This window comes from Cnephaeus nilssonii (assembly GCF_951640355.1).
Source record: "Cnephaeus nilssonii genome assembly, chromosome: 17".
Taxonomy (NCBI): domain Eukaryota; kingdom Metazoa; phylum Chordata; class Mammalia; order Chiroptera; family Vespertilionidae; genus Cnephaeus; species Cnephaeus nilssonii.
Genome location: NC_137088.1, coordinates 43,850,206 through 43,868,136, shown reverse-complemented (window position 1 = coordinate 43,868,136; position 17,931 = coordinate 43,850,206). Strand labels below are relative to the sequence as shown.

At 39.6% G+C, this 17,931-nt stretch overlaps 1 protein-coding gene across 1 annotated transcript in view; it reads left to right on the top strand.

The window, feature by feature from the left end:
• The window catches only part of ERC2 (ELKS/RAB6-interacting/CAST family member 2), a gene marked incomplete at its 3' end in the record, with an annotated part of 881,167 nt that overhangs the window by 394,094 nt on the left and 469,142 nt on the right, over positions 1-17,931 (top strand). Inside the window, exons 8-9 of the mRNA XM_079794619.1 lie at positions 10,667-10,804; positions 17,152-17,292. Of these exons, the coding sequence (XP_079650745.1) occupies positions 10,667-10,804; positions 17,152-17,292 (279 nt within the window). The remainder of the gene's footprint in view (positions 1-10,666; positions 10,805-17,151; positions 17,293-17,931) is intronic.

The following is a 17,931-nucleotide window of genomic DNA, read 5'->3' as shown; positions in this document are numbered from 1 at the left end:
CTGCTCATGACAGCTTTGCTAGCCAACCCATCGCCCTTCTCCCATCTCCCAGCAGCAGTGGGCCCGAGCTGCCCACAGCAGCTTCCTCAGCAGCACCAGGACAGGCCCCGCTCTCCACAGCCCCAAGTCCCGGGAGCAGCAGCCATTCTGCACCTAGCAGGAGTGTCAGCAAACCAGGGAGGTCAGCCAGAACGTCATACTGAACTGCAGCAGGGCGACTGACTGCTAAAATAGATATAGATGTACATAGGAAAACAAAACAAGCCTTCTAACATAGATCCCAAATGTCCAGCCTATAATTGAAAACACTTGTCATAGCAAGAACCAGAAAAATCACCATGTGAATGAGAAAAGACAACTAATGCCAACACCAGGATGAATCAGATATTAGTTTTCTGACAAAAAAAAATGTATAGCAATTATTATAAAATTGATTGAACAAGTAATTACAAATTCCCTTGAAAGAAATTGGAAATCCTCACTGGAAGGATTCCATAGGGTGGGAATGACAGAAGATAGAATCAGTGGACTAAGGACAGATCAATGGAACTTACTCAAGCTGAGAAACAGAGGGAACGTGGACTGGAAAATAAATGAACAGAGCTCACGGACCTGTGGGACAATAGCAAAATACCTAGCATATCGTCAGAGTTCCAGAAGGAGAGGAGAAAGAATAAAGGGCTGAAAAGTATTTGAAGAAGTAATAGCTGTAAACTTCCAAAATTGGCAAGCAATATAAACCTACAGATTCAAAAAGAGGAGTGAATCCCAGCTAGGATAAACCCAAAGAAATCTATGCCAAGACACATCATAATCAAACCTCTAAAAACAAAAAACTGAAATAAAAATCTGAAAGCAGCTAGAGAGAAACTACTCAATATTTATAGGAGACTGAATACCAATTCAAATAGCAGTGGATTTTTCATCTGAAACCATTGAGGCCAGAACGATTTGGCACATTTTTCAAATGCAGAAAGGAAAAAAAATTGTCAGCCACAACTGTCTAGCTGGTGAAAGTATCCCTCAGGAGTTAAGAAGAAATAAAGACATTTTCAGGCAAAGGGAAACCAAGAGTATTTGTCACAAGGACATCTGTCCTTAAAGGAGGACTAAAAAAAGTTCTCTAAGCAGAAAGGAAATTCTAACAGAAGAACAATTAGAACTCCAGAAAGGAAAAAAGAACAGTGGAATGGAAAACAATGTGGGTAAATATAATATATTGTATCCTTATTCTTGTAAGTTTTTTAAATCATAGTTGATGGTTGAAGCAAAAATCGTAACAGTTTGTTTTGTGGTGCTCAATGTATGTAGAGGAAATAATGGACAATTGTATGGAAAATGGGGGAAGGTACTAAGGTCTTAAATGAAGTTCAATTCCAATACTCCATTTGGATTGCTAAGATATTTATAGCAGTAGGTTGTGACATGTTGCATATGTAAACTCTATTGCACACAGCGATTGCTTAAAAAATGTAAAACTCAATAAATAAATGAAGAGGAAATCCTAAAAATATTTCAAGTAACCCTCAGGAATGTAAGAGAAATGGAGGAGTGAACTACAGAGGAAATAAACAGAAAAAAATAAAAAATAAAATAGCAGACTTAAGCCCCGACACATCAATGGTCAAAATATAACAATTAAAATACATACATTGTCAGAGTGGACTTTTTAAAGCATATGACACAGCTATATGAGGTCTATAAGAAATTCACTTCAAACACACTGACATAGGTTGAAAGTAAAAATAATAAAAAAGTATGTCATGTTTACACTAATTTAAAAAAGGAGGAGTGGCTAAGTTAATATCAGATAAGGTAGACTTCATAGCAAAGAAAATTACTAGAGACAATGGGTGACATTATGACATAATAAAAGAAGCAATCCACCAGGATGACATAGCAATCCTAAATGTGTATGGAGCAAACAGAATAGCTTCAAAATATATGAGATAAAAATTGATAGAACTGAAAGGAGAAATAGACAAAAAATTATAGTTTGGGACTTCACCACCCCAAAATCAGTAATTGATAAGCTAATTACAGAAAATTAGCAAAGATACAGAAGAACTGAACTCTTACCAACTAACAAGAGCTAATTGACATTTATAGAACACTCCACCCAACAATTGCAGACTACATTTTTTTCAAGTGCACATGTAACATTTACCAAGATAGATCATACTCTGGGTTGTAAAACAAACCTCAACATATTTAGAAGAATTGAATTCCTAGAATATGTTCTATGACCATAATGGAATCAAACTAGAAGGCAATAATAGAAAGACATAAGAATGTAGAAATAATTCATGGGTCAAAGAAACTAAATACATAATCCATGTTTTGAATATGAAGTTTCATGGGAAAAATATACATATAACTGAGTGGAAATGAAAATACAATATCGAAATGTTGGGGATGCAGCTATAGCAGTGTTGACAGGAAAGTTTATAGCATCAAATGCTTATATTAGAAAAGAGGAAAGATCACAAATGAATAATCAAAGTTCTTACCTCAATAAACTAAAAAAGGAAGAAAAAATGGATCTAAAGGAAGTAAATAATAAAAATAGAGCAGAAATACATAAAATTAAAAACATAAATAATAGAGAAACTCAATAAGATTAAAAACTGCTGTTTTGGAGAGAAAAATCAGCAAAATTGATAAACCAGTAGCAACACTGACAAAGATAAAAGAAAATATAAATCCTCAATATCAGAAATAGAAGATATTATGATTCCGTAGTCATTGACAAGTAGGAGTATATTATAGACAACTTTATACTCATATATTTGACAGCTTATTAGAAATGGCCTAATTTCTCAGCAATCCAGAAATTGTCTATCAAAACTCAAAAAAGATGAAATAAACAACCTGAATAGTTTTATACCCATTAAATGAATTGAATGTTTAATTTAAAGGTTCATGAAAAAGCAACTTCTAGGCCTAGATAGCTTCACTGGAGATCATTGCCAGACAGAATTAACACTAATTTTACTCAGTCTTATACTGAAAAGGGGAGAGGGAATATTTTCCAGCTAATTTTTGAGGCCAGGATATCCTCTATACTAACAATAGAAAAAGACAATACAAAACAACAACCTACAAACCCCCACAATCTAAAAGTATTGACCACTATCTCTCATAAACTGAGATGCAGAAATTCTCAACAAAATATTAGAAATAAAAAGCAAACATTTGTTAAAATAATAATATATACTGTGATAAAGTGAGATTTATCCCAGGTATGGCAAGGCTGGTTCAATATTCAAAAGTCAATCATTATAATCCAACATATGAACAGGTTAAAGAAAAATATATGGTCATATTAACTAACATAGAAAAAAGCATTTTACAAAATTCAACACCTATTCATGATAAAAACTCTTAGCAAGTTAGGAATAGAGGGAAACCACATCAACTTGATAAAGAATATCTGCAAAAAAACCTTATACCTAATATCTATCACTCATCATTAAGACTAAATATGCTTCCCCTAAGTTTAGGACAAAGCAAAGATATCTACTCTCATCACTTTTATCCAACATGCACTCCAAAGTTTTCTCCTTTTTTGCAGATGACATGATTGTATACATAGAAAATCCCATGGTATAATTGAAAAGGAAAAACAGAAAAACCTTCCTACAATGAATAAATGAGTTCACTAAATTCTCAGGATACAAGATCACTTACAAAAATTAATTCTATTTCTACAATGAATATGTAGAGGCTAAAATTAAAAATATAATACCATTCATTATAACACCAAAGTACCAAAGCATGTACAGCATCTTTATTCTGAGATTTACAAAATATTAATGAAAGAAATCAGAAAAGACTTAAGCAAATTGAAATGTACTGTAATCATGGTTTGGAAGACTCAACATAGTAAAGGTGTCAACTCTCAAAAAATTGACTAGGTTTAATGAAGTTCCAATCAAAATTTTGACAAAGGTTTTTATTTACATAGACAAGCTTATTATAAATTTTTTTTTGGAAAAGCACAAGCCCAAGTTTAACTAAAACAATCTTTTAAAAAAAGAGAGAATAAGATGGTATGTATCACTATACTCGTATTAACCTTTACTATATATCTACCATAAGCAAGACAGTGTGGTATTGTTAGAGAGATAGAAACATGGATCAATAGAAAAAGTGGAGAATTCAGGAGCACACCCATGCAAATATGCCTAATTGATTATTTTGAATATTGGCCTAAACTTCACACCTAATGAAAATGAACTCAAAGTAGATCATGGACTTAAATGTAAAACAGAAAACTATACACTTATTAGAAAAAAATATAGGATAAAATCTTCAGAATCTAGGGCTTGATAACGATTTCATAGAATTGACATAAAAAGCATGATCCACAAAGCAAAGGATGACAAACTGGACTTTTCTGTGCTGTGAAATATCCGTTAAAAGGATAAAAGACAAGCTACAGTCTGGGAAATAATACAGAAAATAATTGTAAGTCTTATATCTGACAAGGAATTGGTATCTGGAACATATAAAGATCTGTCAAAAGTCAGCAGTAAAAGCATCCAATGAAAATGCACGAAAGACACGAGCAAATTTACTGAAGAGGATCTACAGATGGCAACTAAGTATATGAAGAGATGCTCACAATCTCTAGTCATTAGAGAAATGCAAAGAAAACTACAGTGATATGTAGAATTACTAACATAAAAAATAGCGACAACACCAGAAGGTGGTGAGAATGTAGGGAGACCAGCACATTCACACGTAGCTGGCGAGAATGTAAAATGGTGTGGCCACGCTGGAGAAGTTTGGCAGTTTCTTATACAACTAAAATTGCTCAGTTCCCACATGACCTGGCAGTGGCTCTCTGGCATTATCCCAGAAAAATGAAGACTTGCATTCATAGAAAAAAACTTCTACGTGAATGTTCATAGTAGCTGATTTGTAATAGCCCCAACTCAAAACAACAGTATGCTTTAATAGGTGAATCCTTCAACAAGCTGGTATATCCATATCATGGAATATTACTTAGCAATGAAGAGGACCAAGTTATTTGTAAACATAACAACTTGGATGGATCTCCAGAGAATCGTGCTGAGTGAAAAAAAAGCCAGTCCCACAGGTCATTTATGTAACATTTGTGGGATAACAACATTATAGAAATGGAGAACAGAGTCATGGTTGCCAGGGGTTGGGGATAGGGCAGAGACAGGAGATGAGTGGGTGCAGTTAAAAAAGGGCAGCACAGGGCATCTGTGTGGTGATGGGATTGTTCTGTTCCTTGACTTTGCTGGTTCTATACCTGAGATACAACTGTGTAGAACCAAATGCAGACCAGAGAGATGGATGTGGTGATGGCTACACATCATGAAGGTATTTAATGTTACTAAACTGTATGTTTAAAATGGTGAATTTTGAAAACATGCTCAACGTCACTAATTATCCGAGAGATGCAAATCAAAACAACAATGCGGTACCATCTCACACCGGTCAGAATGGCTATCATCAACAAATCAACAAACGACAAGTGTTGGCGAGGATGCGGAGAAAAAGGAACCCTCGTGCACTGCTGGTGGGAATGCAGACTGGTGCAGCCACTGTGGAGAACAGTATGAAGTTTCCTCAAAAAACTAAAAATGGAACTCCCATTTGACCCAGTAATCCCACTCCTGGGAATATATCTGAAGAAACTAGAAACGCCAATCAGAAAGGATATATGCACCCCTATGTTCATAGCAGCACAATTCACCATAGCTAAGATTTGGAAACAGCCTAGGTGCCCGTCAGCAGATGACTGGATCAGAAAACTGTGGTACATCTACACAATGGAATACTATGCTGCCATAAAAAGAAGGAATTCTCATCATTTGCAGCAACCTGGATGGAATTGGAGAACATTATGTTAAGTGAAATAAGTCAGTCAATGAAAGAAAAATACCACATGATCTCACTCATTTATGGATAATAAAGAACATTATAAACTTGAACAAAAAGATAGATACAGAGACAGTAAAGCATCAAACAGACTGTCAAATTACAGGGGGAAGGTTAGGGAGAGGTGGGGGAGATAAGAGATCAATCAAAGGACTTGTATGCATGCATATAAGCATAACCAATGGATGCAAAACTCTGGGGGGTGAGGGCATATATGGGAGTGGGGTGGGGGGGGCAATGGTAAGATATGTACACATATAATACCTTAATAAAAAAATTGAAAAAAAATAAAATGGTGAATTTTGTTATGTGTCTTTTACCACAATTTTTTAAAAAAGGGAATAGGAAGGTATTTCAGAAGCATTGGGAGATTAGTAGGCCTACATATTTGTGCTTACCAAGCAACCTATTTTTTTTTTTTTAAATTTCCAATCTGTCATGTAACAATATGTGGTCCTACTGTGTATGATCACTGTGTGGTTCTGGCCACATGTGACACGTGTTAAAAAACATCTCACCTGGTCTATATATTGCTCAAAGTGAAAAGTCCATCCCCCAAGTTCTTGAATATTGGAGTGATATTCAGACACTCTGTGTCTGTAGTAGTTTTCTTATCACAGTCTGGTAACAAAGGGTCGCATGGACCACATTTGGCCAAATGTCTGAATCAAAGCTTAGATGTATAGCCCTTTGAGAGCTTCATAGAGAGAGAGTTCAGAATACCGTATTTTTCTGTGTATAAGGTGCTCTTTTTTTTTTTCTAAAATCATTACACTGAAAATCGAGGGGCGTCTTATACATGGAAGTCAGCCAAGGAGGGAGCCTCATGGGTGTGTAGCTGCCCATACCTTGTCAAACAGGCTTCCTCCAATCACGAGCCTTATTGTAACTGACATCAGCTAATGCCGTAATTGGAGGTGGAGGCGGAGAGTGCACAGATGCAACAGGGACTGGAGTGTTTTGAGCCAATAAAGATGTCAAAAAACAAAAAGATAAATACAGGTATGCAATTGTCCTACTCTGCAAAATTCAAACTGAATGTAATCAGCTATGCAGAAGAGCATGGAAATAGAGCTGCAAAGAGACAATTTGGACCTCCTCCCACTGTGTGATCAGACAGTGGAGAAAACAGGAAGAACAACTCCCTAAGATGTCAAAAAAGAAGAAGGCCTTAAGAGGAAAACCAGCAAAATGTTTAAAATATTGATTTCTTAATTTTGGATTGGAAAAGTGGGGGTTGTCTTATACACGGAAAAATATGGTAATTCCTCCTGGGTGATGTAGTTTGTGGGTTCAGGAGCTAACACTGGGGCCCTCCCCTGCTGTTGTGGATATGGGTCTTTTTTTGGCTATCTATACTCGCATTTCCCCCTGAGCTTATGAAGGGGCTCTCATGCTGGACTTGAAAATGGCAACACTTGGTTTCTCAGATTCCTTTGCAGGTGGGCTGTGCCTTACCTTCATTCTGTTTCTTACGTGTATCTGCCCCAGAGTTGCTGGGAGGTTGGTAGTGTGAGGGACTCTCTGCTGCAGCGATTGCAAGGTCTGGGCCATGGGCTGCATGACTGCAGGGCTTGTGGTGGTGTCCAGTGGTCAGTGACAGCTGGGTTTGTGTTCAGTTTCTAGTATTCAGCAGCTGAGGCAACAGTGTCTACATTTAGCATTTACAGCAAAACTTTGGGCATCATTCTGGGCTTTTTCCCCTCACCCTGGCTTCCCAGCCTCCTGTTTACTATGTTCAAGGCAGATGTAGCAAAGTATAAAGAAGAACAGTGAATTCATTAGTCACACCATTACCAAAAAGTAACATTTTAGCGAGTTTCTTTTATATATGTATTTTTTCTATGTAAAAACTTTTTTTTAACAAACATGTTATTTTACATTCTGCTTCCCCCCTCCCCCTTTGCATCCTACTATTTCTATTTAGTATGCAAATGTGATTTTAAATATGTATGCAAATGTGATTTTAAATATGTGCATCATGTCTTAAATGTACCAACAATCTGTAATTGTTAGTAACTTGGACAATTTAATTTTAAGTAGGCATTTGTTATTTACATAATTATTTATTATTTACTTTTGTATATAATGTTATTTTTATATACAAATATCAACTAAAGATAACCCATGATCTCACCAGTCAGATAATCTCAGTTGGCATTAAAAATTATTTTTGTTTTATTTTTTAAAATATATTTTATTGATTTTTTACAGAGAGGAAGGGAGAGGGATAGAGAGCTAGAAACATCGATGAGAGAGAAACATCGACCAGCTGCCTCCCGCACACCCCCTACTGGGGATGTGCCCGCAACCAAGGCACATGCCCTTGACCGGAATCGAACCTGGGACCTTTCAGTCCGCAGGCCGACGCTCTTGGCATTAAAAATTAATAAAACCCACATGGTTAGAAAATTCAAGCCGAAAACTATAGAGGTGCACAAAAATGAGAAACAGAAACTCCCTTCTACTTTCTGCACCCTAGATCCTTTTCCCCAAAGTTAAGCACTGTAAAGCTTCTTATGTTCCCGCCCCCCCCCCCCCGAAATATTTTAATTTCAGTAGCTATATAACTGTGTACTTAAAGATTTACTTTTTTTTTTTTTTACACAGAGACTGGATTTCCCACACTGTTCTGTACTATGTGCTTCTCTATTAAGATCATTCTTGGAGTCTTTGTGCCTCATGTCTTACAGTGTGCGCCCCTTGCTCTACAAATTCCGCATCTGCTACGCAGGCTGGCGTGCGATAACATCGGCTCTTCTGTTGGTTCTTAGGTGTGAGATAAATAGATAAGTCAGCTGAATGTCCCAGGCCTCACCCGCCCACATTTCTTCACCTCTTACCTCCCACCTGCATACCGGGAGGACCTCTAATCCTCAACCTCCTTTGTTTTTCTGGTAATCTGGGGGAGGCCCCAGCGTTCCCACAGAGGCTCGCAGCCAGACTCCATTAGCCTGCGTTTCCAGTGCTCAAAGCCCCTTGAAATCTGTGCCTCCCACTGCCCCAGGGCTAGTGTCCTGAGAGAAGGTCCTCTCCACCCAGTCCGGGGCACTGTCTTGCAGGTTGGACAAGGTGTGTCTAATCGGTTTGCTCAGAACCACCATGTATTTGCACATACATGTTTACACAAATGTTACTTCCCACAAGTAACATGCACTGTGGGAAGAGTCAGGCCGCTCGGTCTCTGGCTTCTTCTATATAACCACCATCAGTTTGACATGTAACCGTCCATATTCTTGCTCACTCAGATATTTGCTTATGGTGTATAACTCGGAGCACTTGTCTGGCATGGAGGAAGCCTCGGTTCTGACTGCAGATGATGATGCCTTTTTCTTGTTTTCCATGGAGGGACAGTGAATTCTCACAGTGGTGGCTGGATAGGAACACATTGCATTTTGATGAAGGAGAAGCTTAATTATTTGATCTATAACCTGAGTTTCCAGGATATGTGTCTCAAGGCAGAAAACATGTCTTACTGAAGATACATTGGAAAATGGAAAAAAAAAAAGAAGGAAAGTAGGAAAGAAGGGAGAAAGGCATGTAGGAAGGAGGGAAGGGAGAATGGAAGGAGACAAAGTCCATTTCTGCTCTCCCACTACCCTTGTGACCATTGGAAAAGTTCGCCAAGTCTCACCCTGCAGGATAACCGTCTTTGTTTTCAGAACTATTTTGATGCTGCTACTGCTGCCGCCTCCTTATTGCTGCTACGACGGTCATTATGTGTAGCGCCATTCCAGATTCATGCTAAATGGATCAAGTAATCCAAAAATTTGTTTGAGTCACACATTGTGAAACATGCCTTTGGAATGATTTCCTGAGAAAGCCTGGGTGCAGAATACAAATATTTTGAATGGACTTATCTTTAGAGTTGTACTGCTATTTTTCCTTGTCATTTTAAAACCCTTAATACGAATAAATTGTTTGTACAGTGGAGCTTTTTTTTTTTTTAATCCTTAGATAAGGAATACATGGTTTGAAAGCAGAGAATAAAAGCATGAATGATAATGTTCCCAATGCCCGCTGCAAGGTCCTGGCTGCCGCTCCCGGGCAGGCGTTATAGCCGGTATTCGGCGTGTTTATTTCAGGCTGCAGATAGTGGATGAAAGTGCCTGGTAGGTTGCCAGCACATGACTTAGTTGCCAAATGGAGTGTTTAGTACTTGTTACATTTGATTTATATCACAAATTCTTCCCATTAACAGTCTCCTGGTGATAACCTACTTGGCTTTTCATGTGGTTTCTTTGAAACAGCCACTTGACAACATTTGGCATATCACAAGGTTTAATACTGAATACAGGAGTGAGTGAATGACTACATGGGTTCTGCTATACACTGATACGCTGCTGGGTGCAGACTGGGCACCCATTCTGTTCACGGAGTGAATAAATCCTGTGTGTGTGTTTCTCTGATTCGCTGCACCACGGTGAGGTCTCTGGATGAGAGACTTAGAGGGCTGGTGGAGGGGATAGAAACAGATAGAAATAATAGTGCTTACATGTCTGGAGGGCTTGCATTTGTATGGAGGTTGGTATTCTGCTCATCTAGCACCCTTTAAATGCAAGCTTGAATTATGTGGGAGAAGGAAGGCCTCATTCATTCAAACAGCATTCATTCTAAGTCAGAGTGTAACCTCGTAATGCGGTCAATTCCCGTGATCTCAAATCTATATTTTTAAACAACTTCACTTCAGGAGTCTTGGCCCTGGATGTGTAATAACCCATGCATTAAATATGGTGATCTTTATTTTCAGATTGAAAACTTGCAAGAACAACTTAGGGATAAAGACAAGCAACTGACCAATCTGAAGGACAGAGTGAAGTCCTTGCAGACAGATTCCAGTAACACCGACACTGCCCTGGCGACGCTCGAGGAGGCCTTGTCAGAGAAGGTGAGCTTGGACTAAGCAGGGGTATCAGGGTTCAGGGAAACATGGTTGGGAGGAGATGTTGCAAATGCATTTAAATGTACCCTCTTTTCTCCATGCACTCACACTGCCCCCAGGCCCAGCTGGGCCGCCCACTCCCCTGCTAGCCCCCTTCAGTAGACTCGGCTCACGGAAGCCAAGGGTGTCCTTTGGAAATGCAAACCTGAGCACCTCACCTTTGGCCCTGCTTGTCCTTGTTCTTGGATGATAAAAAGTAAAACCCTTAACCTGGTCCATAGGGTGCATCCCTCCATCTGATCTGTCTGTCTTACTCCACTTTCTCTTTCCCTCTCCTTTTCTCCCTCTTATTGTCCCCCACTTCCTTCCTCCTTTTCTTTCTTCCTTCTTTCCTTCCTTTCCAGCCTCACCCCCTATCTCTCTTCCCTTTTTTCCCCTATGTGCTAGCTTTACTGGCCTTCTCGATGTTCAAGTGTACCATGTTCCCTCCTGCCTCAGACCCTTTGCACATGCTGTCACTGATCCTAGCATGTTCTTTACTCTCTGCACACTTGATTCCTTTTCTTCTGAGAGCTCAGTTTCCTGAGAAGCTATATCACATAGTAGTTAAGAATGTGGACATTGGAGTCAGACTGCCTGGCTTCAAATCCTAGGTGTGCCATTTATACTCTGGGCAAGTTACTTCACCTTGCACGTCCTCAGTTTCTTTCTCCGTTCTTGTTTAGAATGATAGGTATAATAAATGACAGCTGTTGTTATTATTTTACTACTTACTTTCTCAGGGCAGCCTCATCGGTAAAATCCTTCACTGTGTTCTCATGGATAGCGTGAACTTCCCAGAACTCATGCCACAATCTTAATTGTGCTTTTATCTATGCCTATGTGATTAATCCGTCTTCTCTGCTAGACTCCAAGCCCAAGAAGTGCACCCATATTTGGGTGTTATTTATGTGTGGTTAGCTCGCCTTCCCCCTGCCTAGTATAATAATATGTGCATGGGGGAGTGCTCAGCGGAGTTGGATTGAGTGAGACCCCGCCAGATGACAGGCATTGCTGTGGGCAATGGAGTTGCTGCAGAGAATATGGGTGAAAATCCTGGCTGTCATGGAGGTTAGATTCTAATGAGGGTGAAGGAGAGACAGACAATCAATAAGTAAATACATGGGATTGCAGAGGTCAAGTCACTCTCTCTCCCAGGGCCTCAAATTTCCCATTTGTGGGATGGGAAAATTCGATTAAATGGCCCCCGGTTCTGTAAACCAGTGTATCTTAAAGAAGTCTTCTTTGACTTCTACTTCAGAATTACCAGGAGGTGCATGTTGAAAATCTGTTATTAGGCACCACCTATGCCGACTGAATTGGAAGTTCAAGTAGAGCCTGGGAGTCTGCACTTTAGCCAGCGCCCAGGTCATCTTTATGTTCACTAGTCTGAGAGCCACTGATCTATGTTAGAAATACAGGGGCTGAAAAATATAGTCATATTCTATGGCTAGCTAGCTTTCATGTTCCTTATTAAAATGATAATATTATAACTTTAGGTTAAGTTATAAGATAGACGATTTTATTTGAAGACTTTTAAGAAGATTAAATATAATGGCTTTTCAGGGAAAGATATTCTTCTATTTTTAGCTTTGAGACTGTATTGCCAAAGCTCTCTGCAGTAGTTTTGTTTGTAAAATCTGAATGAGGGAATGCTGGTTCAAAACTATTAGTGATTATGTCTCCCTTTTGCAGTTTTTGAGCGATAGGATGTCAGCCTACTTGTTTTCTTTCTCCAAATTTACAGAAGTAAACATATACCATATAATTTTCCATGTCGTGAATTCTTGGCAGGATTTTATCATTTTTTCCCCCCGGCTCTATTAAGATTTGATTTATTCTAGTTTAAATCCCAAAGAATTCCCAAATCTGAAACTACTCCCTTCCTTAAGCACTTCCTTTGAGGCCGAGGGGATGACTGGGAAGGAAGCTGAGGTCTGTGGGAGTCTGGCCCCTCAAACTGCCTCCACTACCTGATAATAGCACCAAGAGGGGCTACCTTCTTCTGTGTCTGCTAGTACTGTATTTTCAAAATGCACGTCTAAATGAGCTGATCGCTAAGTTCCGGTCCCTTTGGGGCCCTGCCTGGACCGTAATTGTTCAGTGTGCTGGGCCTCAGTCTCAGGCACATGAAAGCTGAATTGCACCATAGATGAGGAGTTGAGAGCTTAGATGTCTCAGAGGGCCTGGCAGGGAACTAAAATGAGGGAAGTGGGTTTGGTGTGATGCAGTAGGGACTATTGGTAACTGTGGTGAGCTGGAGAGTCCTTGACCTGTCTCATAACATTCACGTTCAGATTTTTAAAAATTACAATGCTCAAGCCAAACCAAATAGCTTTGTGGGCCAGCTTTGACCTGTGAGCTGTTAGCTTGCAAACCTTATTTGCATCGACTCTTTTGCTTTTCACAGTAATGAAGAATAAAAGCAAACAGAGAGATTTATTTAGAGGGAATTTTCAGATGGTGCCACAGCCACAATGCTAGCATATTTGAAAAGCACAGACAAAAACACTGAATAGGAAATGGTAAGGTCCTCGATCATGGGGCAAAGAATAGTAGATTTAAGTATTTATCCCAGTGGGTATCAAACTTAGGTGTGCATTCAAATAATCTTATCACTTAGGAGCTTCTTTAAAAAATAGTTTCCAGGGTTCCATTTCCTAGCGATTCTGATTTAATCGCTCTTCCGTGGGGCCAGGAACTGGTGATTTTTAACAAGCACGCCCAGTGATTCTGATGCACATGGTCAGTGACCACACTTTGAGAAACACTAAATCTATGTTCTTCCATTGTAAGATGGGCAGAGGGCTTAGTGAGGGAAAATGACTTGACCCAGAAATTAAAAATTTGGTGCATGTGCAGCACTATTGGCCATTTCTGAGCCCTGGGCAGACATCATTAATCAACTGTGGCACAAACTAACTCCTGAACCAGCACTCCAGGAAGTCCCTTAGGTTCTCAGCTGGCCCGTGGTTGGGACTTTGTTGCCTACCCCATATTAGGATCCTAAGGCCACTCAGCTCACAGGTGATGGAATAGGACTTAATCTCAACCATTCTGATATTTGTGCTTTTGACATTACCATGTCCTTAATGGCCTTTCCCTCATAAGTTCTAATTTTATCCACACAGAATTGAATAGATCCTCTGGAACGCGGACACAGTGCAAAAAATAAAACGATTAATTAAACATTATCGAGTCATAAGAACATTGAATTATTCGCTGTCTTTTGGCCATTGAATAGAACCTGGTAGGCATTATTCACCATTCCACTTGGATTATTACATCCCAGGGAGTGTGTGGTTCCTTTTCATTTCCAGGAACTTACTCAAATATTCGGAGTGTGAAAAAAATAATGCCACTTAGCAAGTTAAGATTGAGTATGACTTAGTCCGAGGATTGACACACAGAAGCTCAGCAGACAGAACCCCTGGTGTTTGTAAAGTGGTCTCCCAAGCCTTGCTGTGGCCACATGGTAGATAAGCGGCGGAGAAAAGCAGATAGCAGGGCCGGAGGCCACTGCAGTTCAGTTCCACCCAGTGATAAAGCACAAATAGATTAGACCGCGCAGAGCCAGAGGAGTGCACCAGGAACACTTGCCAATGCAAATAAGACTAAAACAAGAACACATTGTTGGAATTTCTACAAGTTAGCTGTTAATCAAGTAGATCATGGCACATTAGGGCTTTTTAACACATGTTTTTGACATCTGGCCCTGTGCGGCTGACAGTTAAATTAGTTTTGTGATTGACGGAGAAATATTTTGGAGTATTGAATCATCAATAACACTTAAAAACGTTATACTGCTTGCTGATTTTTTTTGTCATCAATGCCCAGTCAATAGTACAAGTGCTTAGAGCAAATCAACCTGCTCTCCAAATGACTCGGACACCTTCCGGATGTTAACACACATACTTCGTTTTATTTCCCTTCCTTTGAAGACAAGATGATCCCTCATTTGAGTCCTTATTTCTTCCACCAGCCTTTTTAATTGCCTGGTGCATGCCAGACAGTTTGCCCAGCCCTTTGGATGTGAGCACTGCCCTTTGAGAAGCTGGCCTGGGAGGATGGGCATGCTGGAAGCCACGTGAAGGGTGCTGAGTGGGAATAAATGCCACATGACCAGGCCAGAGTGATTCTTGGGAAGGTTTCCAAATAGTGAGGTGACACCATCAGTTTGGGGCTTTAAAAATGTCACTCCAACAGCCATGCGGTGGACGTGATGAGATGGAGAGGGCCTGGTGGCCAGGTGACCGGCTCGAAGGCTTTTGCATTAAGTGTAGGCAAAAGGCAGCAAGGGCACGGTTGCTGAAATTGTTAAAAGCCCTTGAGAGACTCCCCATACACTGAGGACATTTCCTTCTTTTGTAGATCACATAATCATCCACTTACCAGTGTCACAGACAGAGTAAAATAGGACTGTAACTGGAATCAAGAAGAAACAAATATAGGCTATTAATGACTCATTTTTTCTATTTCTACCCCCACTATTGTAATAATATACTTCATTTTAAAGTATTTTTAAATAATTGTAAAACAATAATGGTAGTTTTTTACCCCCTTGAAAGCATTAGATACATAAATTATTGTCATTGAGGTAGAACAGTTGCTTCCCTGGGGGATCTTAAATCACAGACTCAGTGTTCCAACTAACTTCCCTCTGCATTAAACACCAGTTTACATTGTCTTATGCATCAGGAATTGTCTTGTACTATGTACTTACAAGAATATAAAAGATAATAGCAGGATATTTAAGTGTCATTGCCACACCAATATTTTTAAAAACATATTTTTTATTGATTTCAGAGAGGAAGGGAGAGGGAGAGAGAGATAGAAACATCAATGATGAGAGAGAATCATTGATCGGCTGCCTCCTGCATGCCCCCTACTGGGGATCAAGCCCACAAACTGGGCATGTGCCCTTGACCAGAATGGAACCTGGGACCCTTCAGTCTGCAGGCTGACACTCTATCCACTGAGCCAAACCAGCCAGGGCCACACCAATAATTTTTAATGATGCTTTCAAAAAGGAAGTTCAGATATGTGTTGAGTAATTTGAAACCAATTTTAGAAATCTAACTCAAACTTTTCTCAAGTGGAACTTTCCTTAAAAGAAAAAAGTTTCTTATTTTGATATCAGTAAAGTTGCTCAGTTTGGGAGACATTGCCTACCAGAGTAGTATTTTTTTTAAATATGTTTTTATTGATTTTAGAGAGAGAGAGGAAGGGAGAGGGGGAGAGGGAAACATCTATTGGCTACCTCCTGCATGCCCCCTACCGACAATTAAGCCTGCAACCTGGGCATGTAACCTGACCGGGAATCAAACCAGCGACCTCTTGGTGCACAGGATGATGCTCAACCAACTGATCCACACCTGTCGGGCCAGCATAGTATTTTTATTTCAGTATGAAAGTCATGGGCAGACAGGTCCTCAGATCTCCTTGAATGGCTCCATGCGTATGTTGCTGTCAGTCTGTTTTCATGCGCTTAGCTAAGACTAAGAGATCCCTGGATGTCAGCCTGGGCCTTCTGTTTGTGAGCTGAGCCACCTTGGATGAGTCAGTTGACCTTTCTGTGCCTGGGTTTCCTCATTTCTGCACTGTTCCTAGTAGCCGTGGTTCAGATCTCGCTGTTGTGCTGAGGACTAGGTAAGCAGGCAGGTTATAGTACCTAACACATAGTAAGCTCTCAGTAAAGGAAAGCTGCAATGTGAACTTTGCTCAAATTTAAGTGATGTTTTGGAGTCTCTACTGATTGCCAATAAAACACTGAAAAAATCTGAAAGTAAATGAACATCTCTAAGACACATTGGACAATCACGTATACAATCAGCTAATTCTTAATTTTGTTTCAAGTTTTCACTTGAGTTAGTCCGAAGTCCTGCCCCATTTCAATCCACTTTCTGGTCAGAGAAGAGTCTTCAGAAACCAAGGAAAGTTCTCTGCTGTTAGATGGGAAGGCCAGCAGAGAGGGTGGGGCCGGCAAGGCTTTGGCAGGTCTGGGATCTTGGTGCCTGAACCTCTCTCTGCTGGAATTGCTCTTGACATTTTCCAAGCACCACCATGAACCAAAACAGCCTCAGAGTTTGAACATCAATATCTCTTGTGACTCTATGATGCTAATTTTCATCAACAAGTCAAAAGCTGTATTGATCGTCTGTTATGCCTCTCTTCGCACACCCAGTTTTTAATCTTGTGTATTGATTCTTGTAGAGAATTTCTTACATTTATTGCCTCATTTCTTTTGGTAGCATGTCTTGCCATATTATACTGATGAGGTTTCACTTTTTTTTTTTTACACAATTGCTTCCCAGGAAAGAATTATTGAGCGCTTGAAAGAACAGCGGGAAAGAGATGATCGGGAAAGACTAGAAGAGATAGAATCTTTCCGAAAAGAGAACAAAGACCTGAAAGAGAAGGTCAATGCTTTGCAAGCTGAGCTGACTGAGAAAGAGGTGAGTCTGGAGAAACAAACGAACCGTGTTGATAGTCCTCATAAACCCCTATTCATGGCAGCCTCAAGAGACTAAAGACTAAGTTTGAGGGCCTCTGTGAAGGCTTGGGGAACATCGTTACCCTTATTTGTAAAACTGTCTGAATTCAAAGGAAAATATATACTGTAACTCTCTTCATTGGTGATGCTCAATGCAGACCTTCTCTACTAGCTGCATGTGGTGTAGCTCCTTGAAATTCTTCTTGATGCCTTGGCCTGGATGTCACTGTCCCATGATATTTTTTGTTTGAGAGAACAACAGAAACATCAATAATAATAATGACAGCTCCGTTTTATTGAAGGCCTTTTGTGTGCTTATCCTGGGGCTGGGTGATTTACATTCATCTCAAATGGATCACTCAATCCCCAGGTTATGGTGCCAGGCTGGACACAAAGGTGTAGGTTAAATGTGGCTGCTCTTCTGAGACATCATTTTCACATGGTGGTAAATAATTTAAAATAATATTTTTATGTTGGAGCAAACATGGAAACAGAAAACAGATCTCACCTGCATTTTTACAGTAAAACAATATACTTTAAAGAAATTTCTTTTTTCTTTTTTTTTTTAAATATATTTTATTGATTTTTTACAGAGAGGAAG